The sequence below is a fragment of the Choloepus didactylus genome, chromosome 4 (genome assembly GCF_015220235.1).
Source record: "Choloepus didactylus isolate mChoDid1 chromosome 4, mChoDid1.pri, whole genome shotgun sequence".
Taxonomy (NCBI): Eukaryota; Metazoa; Chordata; class Mammalia; order Pilosa; family Megalonychidae; genus Choloepus; species Choloepus didactylus.
In genome coordinates, this window is record NC_051310.1 from 13,421,862 (window position 1) to 13,442,772 (window position 20,911).

The window sequence follows — 20,911 nt, forward strand, 5'->3', positions numbered from 1 at the left end:
AACTGAAGCCGTGTAACTGTCTATTCATTTCTGCTCGGTCTTCTTTCCATAAGGACTCCATGCGGGCTAAGGTCATAGAACTGACAATGCGGAGCACTTAAAAAATAGCCAAAGAAAGAAAAGGGAATTAAAGGGGAATAACCTTATGTAACTCAGTTATATGCCTTTTGCCAATGATGACCACAATGATGTTTGGGTTGAATATTCCAGGTCAGGACACAGGCTGATTGACCTGTAGAATATTTCAGACTCCAGACCCAGACAGCTATTGGGAAACATAGTGGTTGCAAAAGACATGAATGGATTTCATTAGGAAAGCCACAGCCCAGCAGGTGTGTTCCCGAGAACCTCGTGCGACCGCCTTGGGTGGCGTGGAGAAGCCCCAGGGAGGTGGTGTGGCCGTTGCTCCCGAGGCTTCTGTCACCTGCCCACTTGGGCAAGCTGCTTTTATAGGCCTTCATTCTGCATTTTCCAAGTGGCTATGGAAGTATAAATAATAAAGCAAGAAAAGCAGGTCCATTTGGCTGGCTCCGTGGATTTCTTCTGAATGTGCTGTGAGTATGCAATCTCCCCTTTGAAAAGGTCAGGGATCTCTTGTCTCTTCTACTCCAAGGTTGCTTCATATTGGGGGAGGATAGAGTTCTGTCCCAGGTGGGCATAACAAAAGAAAATTCTGGAAAAGTTCCAAAATCTGTTAAATCCCCTTGAAGACTACACCAGGCATCTTCTCTGGAGGCCCTGGTTCATTTTCATGGAAGTCTACCTCCCAATGCCTTTCTAGAGGGAAAACCTTGGTGGGTGTGGGAATGGAGGTGGTCTTAGACCATTCCCAAGCTCAAGTCCACCCTGCCCTATGGCTCCAACTGCAGTCAGCTTCGTATGGGAGCTCTTTGTGTATCCGTGGCTTTTCCTGATGACAGAGGCTGTGTCTGCTAACTCATTGTTTGAAGGAGGAAGTGAGACCAAACAGCTCTTTTAATGCATATTTGGAAGAATTGCCTCAATGGATTATATTTCCAGTCTGATCTGTCACAAATTCATGTTGCAACTTTGACATGTTCTTCAGGCCTTGGTTTCCTCTTTATAGCACAAGTGGTCCTGAAGTTGATGGTTGCTAAAAATATTTTCAAAGGAAATATTCCCACATTCTAGAATGAAGACACTGAAGGAGAGAAAGGACAAGTCAGGCAAAGAGTTAGAAAGTTCTAGAGGGTTTGGAGAAGTGTGCAGAGGCTGGTTGCAGGTACTGAATCAATATGGTATTGCTTTTCAGGAGTGAAAGCTCCATGCTTATATTCCAAAGGAGGCTGAAGGTCAGTCTTCAGCATCAATAGGGGCCGCTCCTTATTCATGCAGTGTTCTAGAGCCCTGGCACACAGCGAAGGCTTAAAACTATTTTTTAAAAGAATGAAGGGCAAATTAGGAGATGAGATGGTGAACTTGTGCTCCACCCTTTGTTCCCCAGGAAGAAAGATAAAGTGTATTACAATGATTATCAGGTTTCTTTTGGGGGGCTTCTTGCATTTCCAACAGGGGAAGGAGGGCATGCCTTAGCACCACTAAGTTCTAAACTTGATTTAAAAATAATAACTTAACTTCTAACATAAAACAATAGCAATCCTTTAAAATAGAAGTGCCACATAGCATGTCTGGGACACTTTTCCCAGCCTAGGGCTTTGGGGATGCTCTTTGTTTGTGATGCCCAAGTACATCTTTAGGAAGGATCTCTCAACCCAAGGAATTGGCAATGAGTTTGTCCAAGATCTTTGTGCTTCCTGGGGAACTCCTGAAAGAATGTGAAGAAAGCTGGTGTCTCAGAGGGTCTGGGTTTCTTCAGGGTGGGGAGATGCTTCGTGTGTCCAGGAAGTGGACCCTCGTTTATCAGGGAACACTCTGGTTGGCTGAAGCTCACCCCACTAGGGCTCAAGCCACTGGGGATGGGAACTTCTCCAGAGCCTCCTAAACTTTTTGGTGTCATTGGCTTGAGAGTAGACAGCACATGAGTTTTCCCTTGTCAGTCAGGATCATCACAAGGAAGGAAGATAGAATCATGTGTATAAGGAGAGAGGTTATCTGGGGGCAGGGTAGGGGAGCTCCTTTTAAAGTAAGTGGCTCCAAACCACTATGCACTTAATAATTCTTTTTTACTCTGTGTGTGTTCTGTTTGTTGGTGTATCATTCCCCAAACTTCTGGTGATAAATGTGAAAGTACTTGGTAAAATGACAAATACTAATTTTGTTAACTCTGCTGTCACTCCTCTCTGTGCCCACCCCTTAGTCCCTTCAGATTTGCTGATTCCAATTGCTAAGCCTGTCAGTACAGTGTGGGAAGGGAAAGTGGGGTGCACTGATGGCCCGAGAGCCCCCTGGAGGAGCCCTGCCCCCATTTAGACTTTCAGGTTCCTCTTTAGGTTGTCCAGAGGGTTTCTCCCATCGTTTGGATCTGGGTTCAGGATGAATGACTTCTGCGCAAGTGAGATGCTTTGGGATCTTTTCAAAAGAGCGTGATGCTATTTTATCCCATTAACAGAGAATGTGGAGTCAGGATATTCAGAAGAGAATTGAAATATTGACTATAGCTTTGCTTGCCTCATGTGTTCTCCATGGGGTTCAGGATCCATCTTCTTTTTCTTCTGTATTTCACTTAAACTTATTCTAGTGACAACCAAACACACACACACACACACACACACACACACACACACACACACACAGTCAAACCGAAAACCAATAAAGAATTGCTCAACTCAGAACAACCTATTAATATATTGGGAAACAAAACAGTCAGTCCCTCAGCTATTTTAATTAATGGAATAAAAGAAAATTAGCCTGCTCAGGCACCTGAGACTGGTACCCATCTGACAGGTTTGGGTTCTTTTAGGGCCTGTGAGGACAGACAGATGGAAAGGCTAAGAAATGGATTGTTGTGGGCTGTTGGGAGGGGTGTCAGCCCTCAGGGGTGTCTGGGGAGGTGGGTACCTTGGGGTCCCTGTGATGCAGGCCTGCAGGGGTGGGAGGAAGCTCCGACTGGGCCAGGGTGTGGACCGTGTCCCAAGGGGGGGGTGGGTGGGCAACCCCTGATCCACAGCGTCTAGTAGGGAGGAGCCCGAATTTTCAACCCCTGTTCAATGACGAAGGCACAGTGACTCCGAAAGGTTGGGAGTTGCTCAGTGCCACCTACCAAACAGGTGGGAGAAGACTAATATCCAGACTTCCAATACCATAATCAGTTCTCTTCCCTGAAATTTGGCAAGGTAGAAAAAAAGCTTTTAGGGACATTGACGGAGCATCACTGCAAAATCGGGCAAGTGAGCCCATGTGTGCCAGAAAATGTTGCTGGGATGGGACCTGCAACAGATTCCCTTCCCTGCTCTGGGTGCTGCACCCTCCCTGTCCCCGACTCAGACCCAGAGCTCCCAGGCAGGCTGCTCACTGGCCTTGCATCTCAGCTCAGTTGCCGAGTGAATCCTCTGCTGAGAATGTTCTCTGAGCTCAGGCGACGTGTCTCAACTTCTCACTAAACAGTGGGAAATGGCTCACACATATGCAGTGATCTACTCCAAATAAAAGAAGCTTCTATTTCTATTCCAAGCTGTCTTCGTAAACAGTCCATCCCACTAATGTGTGAGAGTGAATCCATTCCATTTCCTATTTTCTTTCGTTTTTCTGAAACACCTCCAGGGATTTGCTTATCTTCTCTTCTACAATCTATTTCCAGAGAGTCTCTAGGGTTCATCACCAATTTTTTAAATGTTTACTTAAAGTATGAGTCATTGGGAGAGGATGGTCCTCAGAGATCGCTTGGACGCAGAGTGGGAAGGTGCTTTCTGCAGTGTCACACAGCCTGGAGACATGAGACCAGGGCCCAGCCTCCTGTCTACCTGGCAGTGCTGCTAGGATGCTTTGGGCTGCAAGTAGCTGACACTGTAACCCACTCTAACATCACTGGGCATCTAGAGGGAGGGTGATCTGCAGAGTCAGTCCAATCAGTGGCTCTGGCTCCAGTTTCCCCGCAGATTTCTGGTCTGCACCCCTTTATGTGTTCTGGCTTTGTCCTAGAGTCACGTTCCTCAGGGGGCAGAATGGCTGTGGTCACCCTGGCTTCCGTATCTTCCTGCCTTCGAGAGGAAGAGGGCAGCACCCGTCATCACAGCTGAGGACCCTCATTGGGCCACAGAGGCCACGTGCTGCTCAGGGCAGGCACTCAGGCTGCGCTGATTGGATCTGGTTCCTGGACCAATCATGACCTTGGGACTTGAGATGACCCTTCCCCCAGCAGGACCTCCCTTGAAGCTGGGGATGGGATCCCTGTCTCTGAGGCCCATGGGGCAAAAATGGAGTTCTGTCAGGAAGGTTAGAGGAAAACAGGTAGCATCTAATATTTCATGCTCAAACACTGGACCACACACAAACCTCGTGAAGTCAAGACCTACGACTGTTGTAGTGAAGGCTGTTGCCACATATCTGGCAAAGAGGGATTTGAGGTGCAAAGACCGAGGGGACTTGGGGTGCTACTAGGTGCAGGCCCTGTGCTGGGGTTCGTTCATCACTCTGTGAGCCGGCAGGACTCTGTTCTGTGCTTGGCACTGGTGATTCAGCTGCAGCGAATGCTGTCAGTGCCCCGCCTCACCCCAGCCACCCACTCGGGCCGCTGGGGAGGTTGGCTGCTAATAGCTTACAGCTGCTGCCCCCTCCAGGAAGTTGCCCTTGACTGACAGGAGCTAACTGGCCCAGGATATTATCCCCACGCCCTGCCCCCTCGGAGAAGACCGCAGCCAATGACTGACTGATTTGGTCCAAAGGGCCAGCCCCTTGCCTCAAAGGGTCAACTGTGCCAAGTGGTTTATGCCCAGAGCCTGCCCCTGTGGGTCACACCAAGGCTAGATTTTAGCTGAGATGGCATCCCTGCCAGGCTCCCTCCCCTTTCCTGTCCTGCCTCCTTCACTTCCCTGCAGCTTCCTCCTCAGAGCACCCCCTTAACACATAACACGCACCTGCAGCCCCATCTCAGGCTCTGCTTCTAGGGAACCTGATCTGAGACAACAAAGAACAGCCTTTGCTCTTGGGGAATTCACTGTTTCCCATAGATTACAAACACGTAAAGATGTGAATGATAGACAAATAGAAAACACAGCAAGTGAATACCAGAGGACCAAAAATGAAATCTGCCTTCATTTTGCATATTATTTGGTATAAAACCACTGACTAACCAGAGAAATCAAGAGCATTTGGCATACTTAGCAGCTTTGTGCAGTATTGTGGCTAGAGATTAAGGAAAATCAGAAGATGAAATTCTTGTTCCCCCCAAATCTCAGTCCTGTTGGGAGATGTCAGAGCTGGGAGGTGGGTGAAAGGAGCCAAAGTCCATGGCAGATTTGGTTTCTCTTCTCCATGACATTGCTCATTTCTCTTCCCTTGAAAAGGAATAGGGAAGGAGGTTTACTGGAGACCTGGGTTCTCCAGAATCCATGTGATCTTAGAAAAATGCCTTAATTTCTGCAAATTAGTCAGGATCCTTTAAGGGGGGTAGAAAAACAAGTGCTGTCTTCTACAGTCAAGCCTCTCATTTGTGAAATGGAGAGAATCATTTGTAGTTCCTGGAGTGATTTTAAGCATGAAATGCATAATGCACATCAAAGCACTTATGAACGTCCACGCACAGCACAGGCAGGTCATTGTATCACTTCTTCCATCTGGTCCTCCTTGTCGATAAGATTGGGGCAACGAGCCTCTTTTTTCTGCTAACATCAGGTCTACTTCTCAGCAGGATAATCCCCAAAGAAAATGAACCCCACGCTGGGCCTGGGCCTGCTTCTGCTCAGCCTCCCAACCGTGAAAGGTCTTCTGCAGCCCAGCCTCTCTCCAAAGCATCACGTGGCTGTGAGACAAGCCCAAGCATGGAAAGGAAGGCAGGTGGCCCAGGAACTTGCAAAACTGAACACAGAATTTGGCCTCAAGCTGTTCAAGAAGTTGGCCTCCAGCAGCCCCGGCAAGAACATCATCTTCTCCCCCTTGAGTGTCTCCACGATCTTCTCCATGCTGTGTCTGGGGGCCCAGGACTCCACCCTTGATGAGATCAGACAGGCTCTCAACATCAAGAAGCTGTTGGAGAAGGATGTGCACGCAGGCTTCCATTACCTCATCCGCAAGCTGAAACAGAGTTTCCGGGACCAACAGCTGACTCTTGGAAATGCCATGTTCATCGACCAGAGGCTGCGGCCACGGCAGAAGTTTCTAACAGATCTCAAGAGCCTGTACAATGCAGATGCTGTCCCCACCAATTTCCAGAACTTGGCAAATGCTGAGAAGCAGATCAATGACTACGTCAGTCGGAAAACCCAGGGGAAAGTTAACAACCTGGTCAGGAATATAAGTCCCGGCACTGTGATGCTTCTTTTAAATTATATTTTCCTACGAGGTAAGGCTTGGGGCATGTGGTCATGGGGAGGATGACCAACAGACTTGGATCAAAAACCTGCCTTGGCCACTTGCCTGCTCTGTGACCTTGAGCTCATATGCAATCAATCTCTCAGCCCCACTTTTCCTATCTGTAAATTGAGTATCATGATACATAGCTCACAGGGCGGGTATTAAGACTCAACACGAAATGATCTTTGTGAAGTCTAAATTATTCTCCATGTGTGCATTTTCATTGTTACCGATTATCCTAACACACCATGGGTTGCAGAGGTTGGGGTGATATTCTTATCCTTCTTAGATGAGAAAGGTGAGACTCAGAGAGAGATGAGGTGGCTTACTCAGAGTTATACAGCCGAGTCAGGACCAGAGCCCACTTCTCTTGGCTCTAGGGCTGTGCGCTTTCCACCATGCCAAGTAGCTCCCTGGGATGGTGATGGAGATGGTGATGATGTGGTGACGATGATTTAGTCGGGAGACTTGGTCTTCTCAGCAGACTTGGTAGATTCCCCAAACCTGAGTTTGAGAGATGGAAAATAAGATGTAAGTGTGTCCCAAATCCAAGCTTCGCCCTCCACAGCATCACACACACACACGCCACACACACACTTGAACGTGCCACACACCCTCACACATATCACACACACCACACACACTTGAATACCTCACACACAACACACACACAACACACACTTGTACACATACCACACACACACATCACACATATACACATACCACACACACACAATGCACACTTGGACACAGAACACACACACCACACACACAACACACTCATACACATACCACACACACACAATGCACACTTGGACACCGAACACACACACACACACCACACACACTTGAACACTACACACACACACCACACACATACACATACCACACACACACAACACACACTTAGACACCACACACCACACACACTTGAACACCACACACAACACACTCATAAACATACCACACACACACAACACACACTTGAACAGTATCCACACACCACACATATACACAGACCACACACACAACATACACTTGCACATGACACACACACCACTCATACACGTACCACACACACACAACACATACTTGAATAGTACAAACACACACCACCCATATACACATACCACACACACATAATGCACACTTTGACACCGCACACACAACCACACACTCACATGCATACCATACACACACAACACAATCTTGGACACCACACACTCATATACCACACACTCGTACATGTACCACACACACCACACACACTTGAACACCACACACACCACACTCACACACAAACCACACACACATAACACACACTTGGACAACCACACACTCACATGCATACCACATACACACAACACAATCTTGGCTACCACACACTCACACAACCACACACAAAAGTTGGCCTACACAGGTGGGAATCCTGGGCCAACATGCCTCAGGCCAAGCAAGATCACGCTGAGAAGTCAGTGTAGAGTCCTGAGCCTGCAAGTTCAGGTGTCCCCAAATCCACAGGGAGGCAGACAGCTCTAGAGTGACACAGGAGTGATAATGGCAGCCTGACCCCTCAGTCTGCCCAAATCAGAGGGGGTAAAGGGGAATCTGGGATCCCCCGGAGCGCCTACATGCCCAGAAGGACGGTGACAACTTGATGAAAGTCAGGTCTCTTCTACCCATTTCTTGCAGCAAAGAGCATCCTCAGGGAAAGATGGGGTCAAGGCATCTTCACCTTGAAGTAAAGAAGCCCAAACACTAGATTTGGACGTTTACTGCTCTCAGCTGCACACCCCGCCCAGGAGCCATGTGCTTCTCAGCCCCGGGGGAACACCCGAGTTTAGGGCAGCCTGCGGCTCCCCGCTCAGCTTGCAGCCCAAGTCCTGGCTTCTTTGAGAACTGATTATCAGTCCCGAGCCTGCCGCAGCATGTCTCCCACAAGTCTTCAGGGCCTGGCGTGCAGGCAGGGTCTCCTGGGACCTGCCTCCAACTCCCAGAGTTGCCAATCCCTTTCCCTGATGCGTGTGCACAGCGGGACCCAGTCCCTCTTTTCCCTCATGCCACTCATGGTCACTCTGTCTTGTTTCCATCCTAAGCCAGGTGGCTACGGGAGTTTGATCCAAAATTAACCAAAGAGGGCGATTTCATGCTAAGCCAAAACAAGTCCGTGAAGGTGCCCATGATGTTCCACGGGGGCATGTACAAAATGGGCCACGACGACCAGCTCTCCTGCACTGTCCTGGAAATGCCCTACCACGGGAACCTGACAGCCCTCTTCATCCTCCCCGACAAGGGCAAGCTGAAGCAGGTGGAGCAGGCCATGCAGATGGACACGGTGGTCAGATGGAGGAGACTAGCCAAGTGGAGGTAAAGTGATGCCTCGTACATCCGGCATCTTCCTTCTTCTGCCCTTCCTTCCCAATCTCCTTACTTCTTCCATCACAGATTTGTCAAACTGTTACCCTGTGACTGAGTCCTACCCTAGGCTCTAGAATGAACTTACATATTGTGGGGAAGTGGACAGGCAAACAAATCATAGGAAAACAGGGAGATGTATAAAAACTGGTGGAGCCCAGTGAATTGGGCAAAAACCTTGACTGGAGGGTGGTGGTCTGGGAGGGCTTCCTGGAGGAGGTGGCCTTTGCTCTAAGTCTTCAAGGCCAAATAGCAGTCTGTACGGAAGGGAGAGTAGCAATGGGCTCCAAGGCAAAAGGAAACTGCGAGGACAGACACTTGGGGTTCCAAAGAGAGTTGTGAATAGAATGGTGTTTTCAACTGCAATATCACAACAAAATCAGGGAGGTGGGTCCCAAAGAATTTCTACTACTAATAATTGAAGTACAGAGCAAGTAAATATTTTTCTTCTAAAACATAAAATTAGGACAGATTTAACATAATGACTATAGAATACCTCTTGGATATCTGCCTATGGGTGGATTTGGGGCGGGGGGTGGGGGCACTGAAGGCTGCTGTGAAAGTTAAGTCCTGGGGACTTGGTGTCAGCATGGGCGTCAGATTGAAAGCTGCTGGGCCGAGCTGGGGGTCTACCGCAGGTGGAGCATGGGGGCTCATGGCAGAAAGGGCAGGGTCCACTTGGGCAGAGAGGGGGTCCACAGGACCTCCCCACACAGGCTCTTCCCATTATCTATTCCACCTGCCCCCTCCCTCCATCTCCATCCTAAATACCTTCACCAAGAACCTGTCCAATGCTGGGTGTGCTGCCAGGTGCCAGGGAGGGTTTGGGGAGGGCAGAGACTAGGCTGAGCTGGGCTCCCCGCCCAGTAACTGAACTGATGCTGGGTCTTCCTGGAGGAATCACAGAACAAATCCTATTTGTAGAGTTAGCTGGAAGCTCCCAGAAGGGGTCTTCTGGCTCTGAACGTGACAGGTAAAGTAACCTGGTGTGTGTGGGGGCTGTGCCTTCCGGCTGTGGAAAGGACTGGAGGAGCTTGCTCTGCCCAGCACCCCCCACCCTTCCTGCAACTGATGATGGAGTCTGGCCCCTGGAAGCAGAGGGTTCTGGGTTCCATCCCTAGCCAAGATGGGTTTTCTCATTGATGAGCTGGTCACAGCCTTGCCGACCCCACAGGCCTCCCCAAGGATTCAAGGTGCCTCGGCCCAGGATTACCCCCCGCAGGGCACGTGCCAGCTCCTGCCTCCTTCTCCTTCCCACTGGGCGAGGAGGCAGGGTCCGGGCACTTGCAGGCTTTTGGGAAGCCAGGCTTCCTGCACACCTGACCCCCTCTCAGGGGAAATCCAAGACGGCGGCTCATCCCTTGGGGTTAGGGGGTATGGGCTTCACATGGAGCCCCCAGAGGCACAGGTGGGTTTCAGCCTGCACTTTATGGAGTTTTCCAGTTCACAGAGGTGCCTTGGGGTCTCTCTAGTGGGTGGAGAAGTGTGGCCGTGGTGGGAAGGTGGAACGTGGGAGGGACTCCGGGCCTGCCACCCCCACTGCGTCTGGAAGTCCCAGCTTCAGGAGTCTTTGGCTCCATAAAATCACATTTCCTTTTGTTTTCGTATTCTAGTGGCTTGAATCCCTACCAGGTGTCTTGCTGGAGCTCAGTATCCTCAGTGTGTCCCCCACCCTCTCCCTGGGTTATTTCTGGTGCTCTCCCAGGGCTCCAAGTTCCTGGTGACCCCCTTACCGAGCTCAGCTCTGCAGCCCCTGTGCGGAGCTCACAGGTGCTCCTGGGGACCTCGTGCCATCTCCCTGGCTTCCCTTTGGTCCCGAGTGTGGGATGGACCCCTTGTGCCTTCCAGCGCAGGCAACACTGATAACTGCACGGACTTAGATTTGCCGCCCAATGTGCTCAATAACCAATTCTGAGCCACTGGGATTTCAAAGAGAGAAAGAGCCTTAATTGTGGTGTGCAGTCCAAAGAGAGCAGGTGGTTCACACCAAAGACCTGTTTCCCCAAACTGCAGAAACGTAGATGGTTTTAGAGTATTCAAACAAAGACAGGCAGGCTTAGGGTAAAGAGCACTGTGGTTAATTCTGGGCTGACACATGTCAGTTTAATAATTATTAGGGGGTTACGTGCAGGGATACCTGGCTTCGGGGCTGTAAACTAAGATCAGAGGGTCTTGTTGTCCAGTTATAAATTGAGACAGGAAGTCTTGGGAGAGTCAGCCATGAATTTCAACATAAGATGTCACTATCCAAACATTCAGGTGTCTGGGTTACAAGTATTTGTACAAATATTTGTTGTAAGTATTTGTTTCAAACGTCAACAGACACTAAGACAAGTGTTTGCTGAGTTGGCCGGCGGAGCCAGTTACAAGTTTTTAAGAAGTGTTATATTTTTCAGGAAACTCACATTTACAAATAAAGTCTATCTATCTATTTAATAAGGCATTATGATTGAAACATCCAGGCATCTGGGTGGCAGTCTTGGGCCTTTCAGTAGTTACAGGCATTTGCTTCTATAGTTAGCAAACATCAAAAGTTACAGACTATGTTTCAGAGAGACTTTTTTCTGTTTTAAGTGTTTGCCTTCTGGCTACATCGAGGGTCAGCATATTTCCGAGTTACAGTTCATTTAAGATTGGACTGTTCTACTATATATATGTCAAGAATGTAATAGGAATAAAAACTAGTTTTATAAGGTAATTCAGTTGCTGATAAGATGATAGGCACATGTGGCTTTGCAGGTGTCATCACGGTGTTTGGGGGATAATGGAAACAAGTCCCTCACGGAGCCCAGCACAGCCCACAGCACAGAGAAGAGGCTTCTTCTGGAATCTGGCTGCTCTCGGGACCTCTTCCTGGGTGCCACCCCCTCGTCCCGTTCCTGGTCTGCCTCGGTGGACACCCCCGCCCCCCAGACTCTTCAGTAGCCCTGCTCCCCCCGTCTGCAGGCCTGAGGCCAGCCCACGCCCCCAGGAAGATCATAGACAGACCTGCTCCTCGCACCACCGGCCACCTCCTGCCTCAGGATGACTGACCGTGGAAGTGACCGCCTCCCTTACAGGAAATTCCAGACACTCTCTAGGGCAGTGGGCTTGCCGTGGTTCCCAGGAGCAAAATTCCATTTCATTAGAGCAGGGCAGGCCGCCGTTTCTGCATTCTGAGCTCAGACTGGGGCCAAGTGTCTGGATGTGCAGAGGAGGGAACTTAGCCCAGAGCACTTCCTGGGTCCTCTCAGGTGAGGGGGGATGGGGTGGGGTCTTCCTGTGTGTTCTCTCTGCCAACTTCACCAGATCGGAAGACCTAGGAGAGGCTGCAGAGAAACAACCTCTTCCCCAAGAGCAGCAGCCAAGTCTATAGGCACTTACGGAAAAGACACTGGAGTTCACCTGGAGCGTAAGCTGTGCAAAGCCTCACGCACAGGCAGACACTTGGCTTTGTGTTTGCTTAATTAGAGGTCTGCTGCAGGGATTTCCCCAGAGAAAACTCAGTTTTCCCTCAGGCAAATTGAAAGCTCCATCCTGCAGAGTTGCAAACTGCTGGTGGCTTTGAAATACCAGTTTTTCTGTTAAAAAATTTCTAGGATCTGGTAACATATTAGGGACTGCATCACACATTCACATATTTGGGGGACTCTGTCTAAGATGACATTTGGGAGAATATTCTCTTGCCAAAAATGTTTGCAAACCACTTCTTTAGGCTGGAAGTTGCCTGTGGGTCAAATTGGACCAGCTGCCTGTTTTTGTATGGCCTGCCAGCTAAGAAAAGTTTTCACAGTTTTAAATGGTTAGGAAAAAAAAATCAAAAGAGGAATGGTATCTTGTGACACATGAACGTTACATGAAATTCACGTTTCAGATCCAACTTATTTATAAAGTTTTATTGAAACACAAACATGCCCATCTGTTTACATGTCGCCTGCGGCTGTTTTGTGCTACAGACAGCAGCAGAATTGAGCTGAGTTGTGACAGCTGTTGAGACCATGGGGCCCAGAAAGCCTAAATTATTTGCCATCTGATCCTTCACAGAAAGTTTGCAGACCCCTGTGCTAGGCTGGCTGAGATGCAGATATGCTTCCTTACTTGCCTGAGCTCAAAGCAAAGCCCCCTGAGATCCCAGCAGGTGATCAGTGGCATGGACAGGGGTGAACCTGTGCTGGGGCGAAGGGACCTGACTTGGCCAGGGGCTGGCAGGAGTGAGGCTGGCCTGGGAGCCAGCTGACAGGGGAGCTTGGTTTTGGACGCGTTGAGCTTGAGATGCCTATTTACCAACCGTGTAGAGACATCTCCAGCTTTCTAACTATTAGTCCCCTGCCCCCAGGCAGCTACACACAGCGGGCGGAAAGCACACAGCCTCTCAGGGGTCTCCCCATGAACTCATAGCTCGACCCCAAGGGACCATGATGGCCCACCACTCTCCCCCCTTCATAGCAGCTTCCTCTGACCCCGCCCTACTGCTCAGCATGCTTCCTGCTTCTCTGAGGACACATCCACTGCTCTGTGTATCCCCTTCCGGCATCGGACCCACGTGATCCGTGTGAACCAAAGCCACTCGCCCTGTCTTTGTTTCCCAGGGCTGCTGTAACCAAGTACCACAGGCCAGTTGGCTTAAACAACAGAAATCACTCATCTCGCAGTTGCAGGGGCTAAGAAGTCTGAAGCGAGTTGTCAGCAGGCCTCCCTCTGAAGTCTGTAGGCTCTGGCAGTGGCCGGCAATCGGTGATGTTCTTTGGCTTGTGACCTGAGTCAATCCCCACCTCCATTGCGTGGCCATCTCTTTCTCTGTCTCATTTCCAAATTCCTTCTGCTTACAGGACACCAGTCATATTGGATTAGGACACAGCCTAGTCTGGTTGGGCCTCATAGTAACTGTAACATCTTCAAGGATCCTATTTACAAATAAGTTCACATGCACAGGACCAGGAGTTGGGATTTGAACAGGTCTTATGGGGGTTCAAGTCCCGCAACACTCCCCACTTGTGCACTGCATCGTCTGCTCTTGGTGCCCAGGGACCTCCCCGGAGGCATTCTTGCTTTCTTTCCTACTTCTGTAGACGTTCTGCTCTCTACTGAATCATTTCTATCAGATACAAAGATGCTTTTTTTTCTCCCATCAAGAAACAATCTCTTGACCCACACTTCCCCCTACATTTCTTTGTTCCCCTTTGTAGCCAAACATCTTAAAGCAGTTGCCTTATTTACTGTCCCCTGTTCCTCTGGGGTAGAGATGGTGTATATCTGAGTGAACAGAATCCCTGAGGGAGGGAGTAAAACTAGAAAAGACAAGAGGACCAGGTGGTCCTGGAGACCACAGCAATGCCAGCCTGGAGATGAGGAGGAACTGGCAGGAGGCAAGATAAGGAGTGGCCGGTGAAGGATGGGGGGGTCTCGAGGGAGTGGACCTGCATGGGAAGCTTCAAGATGGAGAAAGGGATCCCCGTCAAGAGCTGACCACTGAGTTTTTCCCTGCTGGATCGAGCAAAGCTGAGGCCAATGGCAATGGGAGGAAGGGGAGATGGCTGGTAAAGACAGCTTTTGCTGTAAAATAGAGAAAAAAGTGGGCTGGAAGTTGGAGGGGTGGTGACTCAGGGCCGAGGGACAAGTTAAAGTTTTGCTTCTAGGTTGGGGTTAATACCACATGTGGTCTTCTTCTGAGACTGGTCAAGCAGATACCACTCATGGTTGATGCAGGAGAGAGAGGAACTGGTGAACAAGCAGCAGGACACTCAGGACCTGTGGGTGTCCCAGGCTCCGGGCAGGGTCCCACCCATGCAGCATGTGCAAGAAGATGTGCAGATTTTCTCTATTTGCTGACTGATTCGCTGATCTCTGACTTTCTGATGTGCATCCTACATGCATTTGCTTTAGCAATGATTATCATCATCCTTTTCGGACCAGTGGCTTAAAGAGGTGAAATAATTTTGCTCCAACTCACAGGACTCATGAGAGGCAGGTGAAGGGAATTTGGACTCAGTTCTGCACGCTCCAGATCTGGGGGTGCTGCTGCCTCTAGTGCCCGGCCTGCTGGTGCCAGCATCGGCTCTCGGGGCTTGTGTGTGGCTGAGGCTACAAAGGAGCTCCTCGGCGGCTAAAGCTGAGGGGCCCTGGGATGGTGTGGACTTGAGAAGGTCTCCTGTGGAAGGGGGCCCTGGGTGTGATAGTTGGGGGAACATAAGGTTTCTTGAAACCAAGGTCCTAGGGTCCCAGGCTCCATTCTGTGGATAGAGAGGGAAGATCTGAGACCCTTGGGGATGGGAGGACAAAGGTCGCCTTGACCCTCCATCCTTGGGGCCTGCCCTGGAAACCGGAAGGATTCTACCACTCACCTTTGTCGCTTTCAACTCCCCAGGGTTGTAGATGTGTCCCTGCCCAAGTTGTCCATTGCCGGTACCTACGACCTGAAGAAGACACTGTCCCAAATGGGGATGACCAAAGTCTTTGAGGACTATGGAGATCTCACCAGGATTTCCCCTGACCGCAATCTGAAAGTGGGCGAGGTAAGCCTGCCTAGCCTGGACACTGGCCCCTTCAGCTGAGGAGCCATCACGGTGGTCTACAGGGAGGGGGAGCATCTGCCTGTCTGGAGCAAACAGAGAGGATCTTATGGTCAGGGTTGTCCAGTTTAGCAGATGAAATACAGAAGGCCCAATTGAATTTGAATTTCAGATAAATAGGGAATAATATTTTTTAGTGTAAGTATATCCCCCAAACTGCATAGGATGTACTTACACTAAAAAAAAAAAAAAAAAAAAAAATTCCTTGTTTATCTGAAATTCAAATTTAATGGACATCCCACATTTTATCTGGCAAACTTACTTTTGGGTTAAAAGGGTACCCTACCATGCCTTGAAGTAAGGAGAGATTTCAACAGGCAGAGATGGGAATTGGGAGGGTCTTCCAGCAACAGAACAGCATGGCCAAGGGCTGGGCGGCAGGCAACCAGATCAGTGGTGGGTGGTGGGGGCTGGCTGATGCCAAGTAGGAGCAGGGAAAGGCTCAGCCAATCTGTGAGGGGTCCCAGGTGCTGAGCTGTGCAGAATATTCTGAATCAGTGGATACAGGGGAGCCATGAAAGGTGTTTGAGCAAGGGGTGCTCTGAGAGTGGCACCTAGCAGGTACATAGGACAAGTGTGTTGAATGTGTGTCAATGGGTGAATGGGCGAGAACCCAAATGCCAGAGGCGACAGATGCTCTGAGAAGTATTTCCAATGCAAGGGGGTTCATTCATCGTTCAACCAGCTAGGATTAGGTACCTTGTGTGAGACAGACCCTTTCCCAGGGACAAGGAGAAAGGGTGCTTGCCCTTGGGGAAGACACACACAGCTATTTCTCTATAGCAAAGGCAGCTCCATAGAAGCCCCAGGAGGGTCCCTGCACCTGCCTTGTGGGGAGAGCTCAGAGTCAGGAGGACATGGCCTGGGGGGATTTCCAAAGGATGTGTGTGGGATGAGCTCTTCCAAGGCTAGAAATTACTATTCATTTGGCACAGTGTCAGCCATTGGGTAATTATCGTTCATTGAATCATCCCAAGCACCTCCTGCTGAGTGATGGGTGGGAGACTCGGGGAGGGGGTGTACTGGTATTTAAGTGGTAAATCTGGGACTCAGATCCAGATCCCTTGGCCTCCACAGGGTGCTAGAAGGTTGAACACCCTGTGGGGTTGCCAGGACAGTGCCTGGAGCAGGATGCTGAGCCCTGGGTTGCCCTCCTGGATCCCATCCCTGTGACTGCTAAAGGGCTGAAGTGCGGCATCATATGGGACAGGGGTGATCAGGATCAGGACCTTCTAGAAGTCGCTGCCCTCTGGCCCTCTAAGCATAGGGTTACCTAACTGCACCCCCCAGCTGGGCTAGGACATCACCTGGCTCAGCCTTCCTGGCTGGGGACCATGGACCACTTCACCTCTCTGAGCCCATATTTTTAATCCAGAAAATGGGGGTATTTGACTATCCATCTCAGGGCTCCTGTGAGCACCAGGTAAGGAAATGGATGTGGAAATATTTTACAAACTCTGATGTGCTGTTGTAAAGCAGTCTCTTCCTGTGCCTTGGCATCCATGTCCTCGTCACCACCCCCCGCACCCTCGTCTTCCTTCCTTGGCCAGGCTTTCTTGTTGTGCAAAACCCCATGGAATTTGAAGTGTAATAAAACTGCCCCAGCAGCTCTGTGGGAGACCACTCTGAAGAATTCCAGGCTCCCCATCAGGCTCTCAGGCTTCCTGCAGGCTGGGGATGTGGAGCCCTCATTCTTACACAGAGTAGAAACTCAAGGCCCAGACAGAACAGATCCTGGGGCACATGTGTCCCTCCCCAGGATCCTTCCTTCCTCTGTAAAATGAGAGAAAATAAAGCAAGCCACAGCTGCAGTTCTCCGACTTTACTGGACAAGCCCCCTTTCACAGCTAAAATGGATTAATGATATATTTTCCAATGTGCAGGAGGAGAGTGAATAGAATATTTTCACTTTTAAGTTTTCCTCCCACGAACTCCTCATAAACACCCAATGCCAGCCACCCCTTTTCTGGAGGCTCACTTTTTTTCTGCAGTAAGGTGTGCTGATAGCTACGATTCTAAAGATCAACATGGGATATCACCCTGTTTTCTGTAAGTAAAATTGTTAGAATTGTGCCCAAGAGAATGAAATGTATTTCACAGAGGTACATAAATGTCCCGGTCTCAATGGCCTGGGCCCAGATGTTGAGGCTACTGGGGAGGGTCTGGGGTACAAGTCGTCTCCAACAGCGAACCCAGAATCTGGCTTCCTCTTGACCAGCCACCAGACCGATGAGAGGAGCCTCGGGTTGGGGATGCCACAGCTGCCCGTCCATCTAGCTCAGGTGCCATTGATTGCAGTCGACTCTCCCCTGTAATTCGCAGAGAAGATAGCGAACCCCACTCCATCTCCCCCTGTAACTGGTGCCCCACCTGTGTTGTACTTTCCATCACACTACATCTGCTTGCAGATCCTGGGTGGGACCCTCCTAGGGGGTAGCAGAAAAGCCTGGAGCCCCAGGTGGGTGATTGACACCAGCCCAGTGGCTTCTGTGCTGGGTGCCTTTGGCTAAGGCCTCTCCCTCTCTGGGCCTCTTGTCAGCCTCTGAGGGTCTTAGCAAGCACTGATGCCCTCCTCTCTCCTCCCCATTTCCCCCCAGGCGATCCATAAGGCTGGACTGAAAATAGATGAGAGGGGCTCAGAGGCTGCTGCGAGCTCTGGGATGGAGACCATGCCCATGGAGACACCGACAAATGTCAAGATAAACAGTGTCTTTTTCGTTATAATTTATGAGGAGACCACAGTTTCCATGATCTTCTTGGGAAGGATTAACGACCCTACTGAAACTAATGGGGGAAATTCCAGCTTGCTGCAGACCCCAGCTATGGCCTGAGGCTGAAAACGTTTCATCTCCCTGGGATTGAGGCCTTGGGGATCTTCTCTCTAACCCCACGTCATCATTCTCTACCAGGGACTTGATCCACACAAGTGGCATTGTTGGCTCTTGGGCTTTAATCTCTCCCTGCCCATTTGAATGTCATCATTATGTGCCCCACCCCTCACCCACTTGACGGTGTTTTCCTCTTCCTCTTGGCAGACAGAGGGTTTTTCCAATAAATTCACCACCCCAAACTACTGGCTATTGGTGGATAATTTGGGGAAGCTGTGAGCCGAGGCAAGTGCCTGGGGTTTGGGACCAAGAGAGTGTCTCTGGGCTTGTGAGGCAGCAAGCACAAAGCTTTGGTGAGCTCTTGACCTTGAGTCTTTGGTCACAGTTGTCCTCCCCAAAGAGTCCAGGTGGGAGCCATGGGCTCAGCCAGGCACCCTGGTGGACAGCGAATCAGGTGGGGGACTGCTCCAGCCCCTTGGGCAGCATTGGCCGAATACAGCCTGGAGCAGCGGCTAGGATTCAAAGCCGGGTTTGGCTGACTCCAGAGTCACTGTTTCAGGCATAAAGAGGGGATCCTGGGGCTCCCCCATCTTGTTGTCAAAGTCGGGGCCGGCAGTTTGAATCCGCTAGCCAGGTCGGCTGACTGGTGAACGGTGCTCAGGAAACACGGCCCTGCAGGGTCTGTCCATGACCACTAGGGGGCACCAAGTGCTCACAGGGGCCCCTCGGGCTCTGAGCTTGGGGATTCTCATTGCCGGCAGGCAGGTCCCTCGCCTCCTGCATGTGTTTGAGAGGAGGGAACCCTGACGGGCTTGACAGGAAGAAGCCTGCGCTGGCACCAACCGTCACTCACTGTGTGCGCCTAGCAGTTCAGGTCACAGCTGCCCTGCGGTCGGTGAGACCAGACACAGGCTCAGAGAGGTGCAGTGACTTCCCTTGGCCTCATGCTGAGCCAGAGGCAGCACGCGCCACACTGTGTCTTCTGGTTTGGGGCAGGAGGGGTGGGGTTCACAGTGAGCTGGTGTCCCCAGCTCTTCCCTCCCCCAGTAAGAAAGCCGGGAGCACCTGATCAGGGAGCACGGTCCGCTTCGGTGCAGGTGTATTCAGGAAGCGCCTTCTCTGTGCTGGGCACCTGCAGGGGCTTAGAGACCCAGCCTCTGCCTGGGGGTGCCCAGGGCCTGGGGAAGGGAGACTGGGGAGTGATGGTGCTGGTTTACCGCTGCAAGTGCCGACAGCAGGAAGTCCAGGGCTAGAGGGGCAACTCTCTGACAGGGAGGGGCAGATGGGCCTGAGTCAGCTCCTAAGTCCAGGGGCACAGATGCGGGCAAAAGGCTGGAGATCAACATTTCCCCTGCACAGCCTGAAAGGAGGTGCATGGGAAGATACCAGAGGGCTCCGGAAACCCTTAGTAGTCATCTCAGGTCTGCAACGTATAACACTGGGGGACATGGCACAGTCAGGTAAGCCACTTAACAGCTGGGTGTCTGGGGCATGTCAACTTACTCCTCGTTCATTAAGACAGTAATAATATCTATCTTGGAACCGAGGGGTTCTGAGATGTACAGGAACTTGCGTAGACTCTGTGCCTGGCACATAGTAGGCATTCAACAGAGTCACCATCATCCATCACCCTTCACTCCACCTGTGAGATGGCCAGCTGCCTTCCACAAAGCTGTACTCCAGGCTTTTGTCTATGGGGTACCCTCTGATCGGAATTCTCCCCTACTGCCTACCGAGCTCCTACTCATCCTTTAATGCCAAGTCCTGCATGACCTTCTTTTCAGTTGTTCCCTATCTTTCCAGCATCTTCTGAGCAGTCCTCCAAAAAGCACTTCACTCCTTGTGTTGAGATGGCTAATGGGGTCTGAATTCCTCTGCCACTCCCGCACCCCTCAACCGCCATACAGGCTGCAATCAATAGTTCAAAGATTTACAGGGCATCCGTGCCTGGCCTGTGTACTGATACAAACAGGCCGGGCCCCTGCCTTCAGGGAGTTACTGTCTAGTGGGGAAATGGAATGCACATAAATGGATGGGCACAACTTCATTGAGAATGGTGAGGATGACACGGGGTGCTCTGAGAGTCTGACCCAGTCTGGGGACTTCCTTCCTCTGAATGTTGGGGAGCCCACCTGGGTTTGGACTGAATGTTAAAACTACATGAAGGTGTGTTTTTCCCCATGTAGTTAGCAGTATATAAAATACTGGTTGGTCTTTCAAATACAAATTGAGCATATGGTCTGGTGCTTTATTCATCTTCCTTTTAACTAACTTTCCTCTGAAAATGACTGTTGCACATCTTAAATATTTTTCTGTATGATTTCGTACTTTCACTACCATATTTTCATTCTTCACTACAGAAATAAATTCTAGTTTGAAAAAAAAATAGAGAAGAGGTTGGGATGGGAGCAGAGGGAGACTCTACCAAGCAAAGAGAACAGCAGGTGCAAAGGCCCTGAGGTTGGTTGGGGTGGGGGTGGCAGGGATGAGGAGCTGATATGAGCTTAGTGCTGCCAGAGCAAAATATAAGGCAGGAGGGGGTGGGTAGGGAGGCCAGAGAGGTAGGTTGGAGCCTCGTGGGCCCCAGGGGGAATGCTGGTCTTTAACTGAGCTATTGCAGGTGCTGCATGTGTCCCTGTGACTGCAGGCCAGGTGCACCTGGGTCCCCAGTGCCCAGGACAGTGCATGTCA

General features: G+C 50.4%; 1 protein-coding gene across 3 annotated transcripts; it reads left to right on the plus strand.

Annotated features, from left to right (window-relative positions):
* Positions 1–325: 325 nt before the first annotated feature.
* SERPINA12 (serpin family A member 12) lies at positions 326–18,462 on the plus strand. Of its 3 annotated transcripts, none has more exons than XM_037835248.1 (5): positions 326–554; positions 5,752–6,418; positions 8,526–8,796; positions 15,188–15,335; positions 17,990–18,462. In XM_037835248.1, the coding sequence occupies exons 2-5, from the start codon at positions 5,785–5,787 to the stop codon at positions 18,221–18,223; spliced, it is 1,287 nt and encodes a 428-aa protein (XP_037691176.1). In that variant the 5' UTR covers positions 326–554; positions 5,752–5,784; the 3' UTR covers positions 18,224–18,462. The 3 variants fall into 3 exon arrangements, with proteins under 3 accessions (XP_037691176.1, XP_037691174.1, XP_037691175.1); XM_037835246.1 differs by having other exon boundaries at positions 5,765–6,418; XM_037835247.1 differs by having other exon boundaries at positions 5,768–6,418.
* The last annotated feature ends 2,449 nt before the right edge of the window (positions 18,463–20,911 follow it).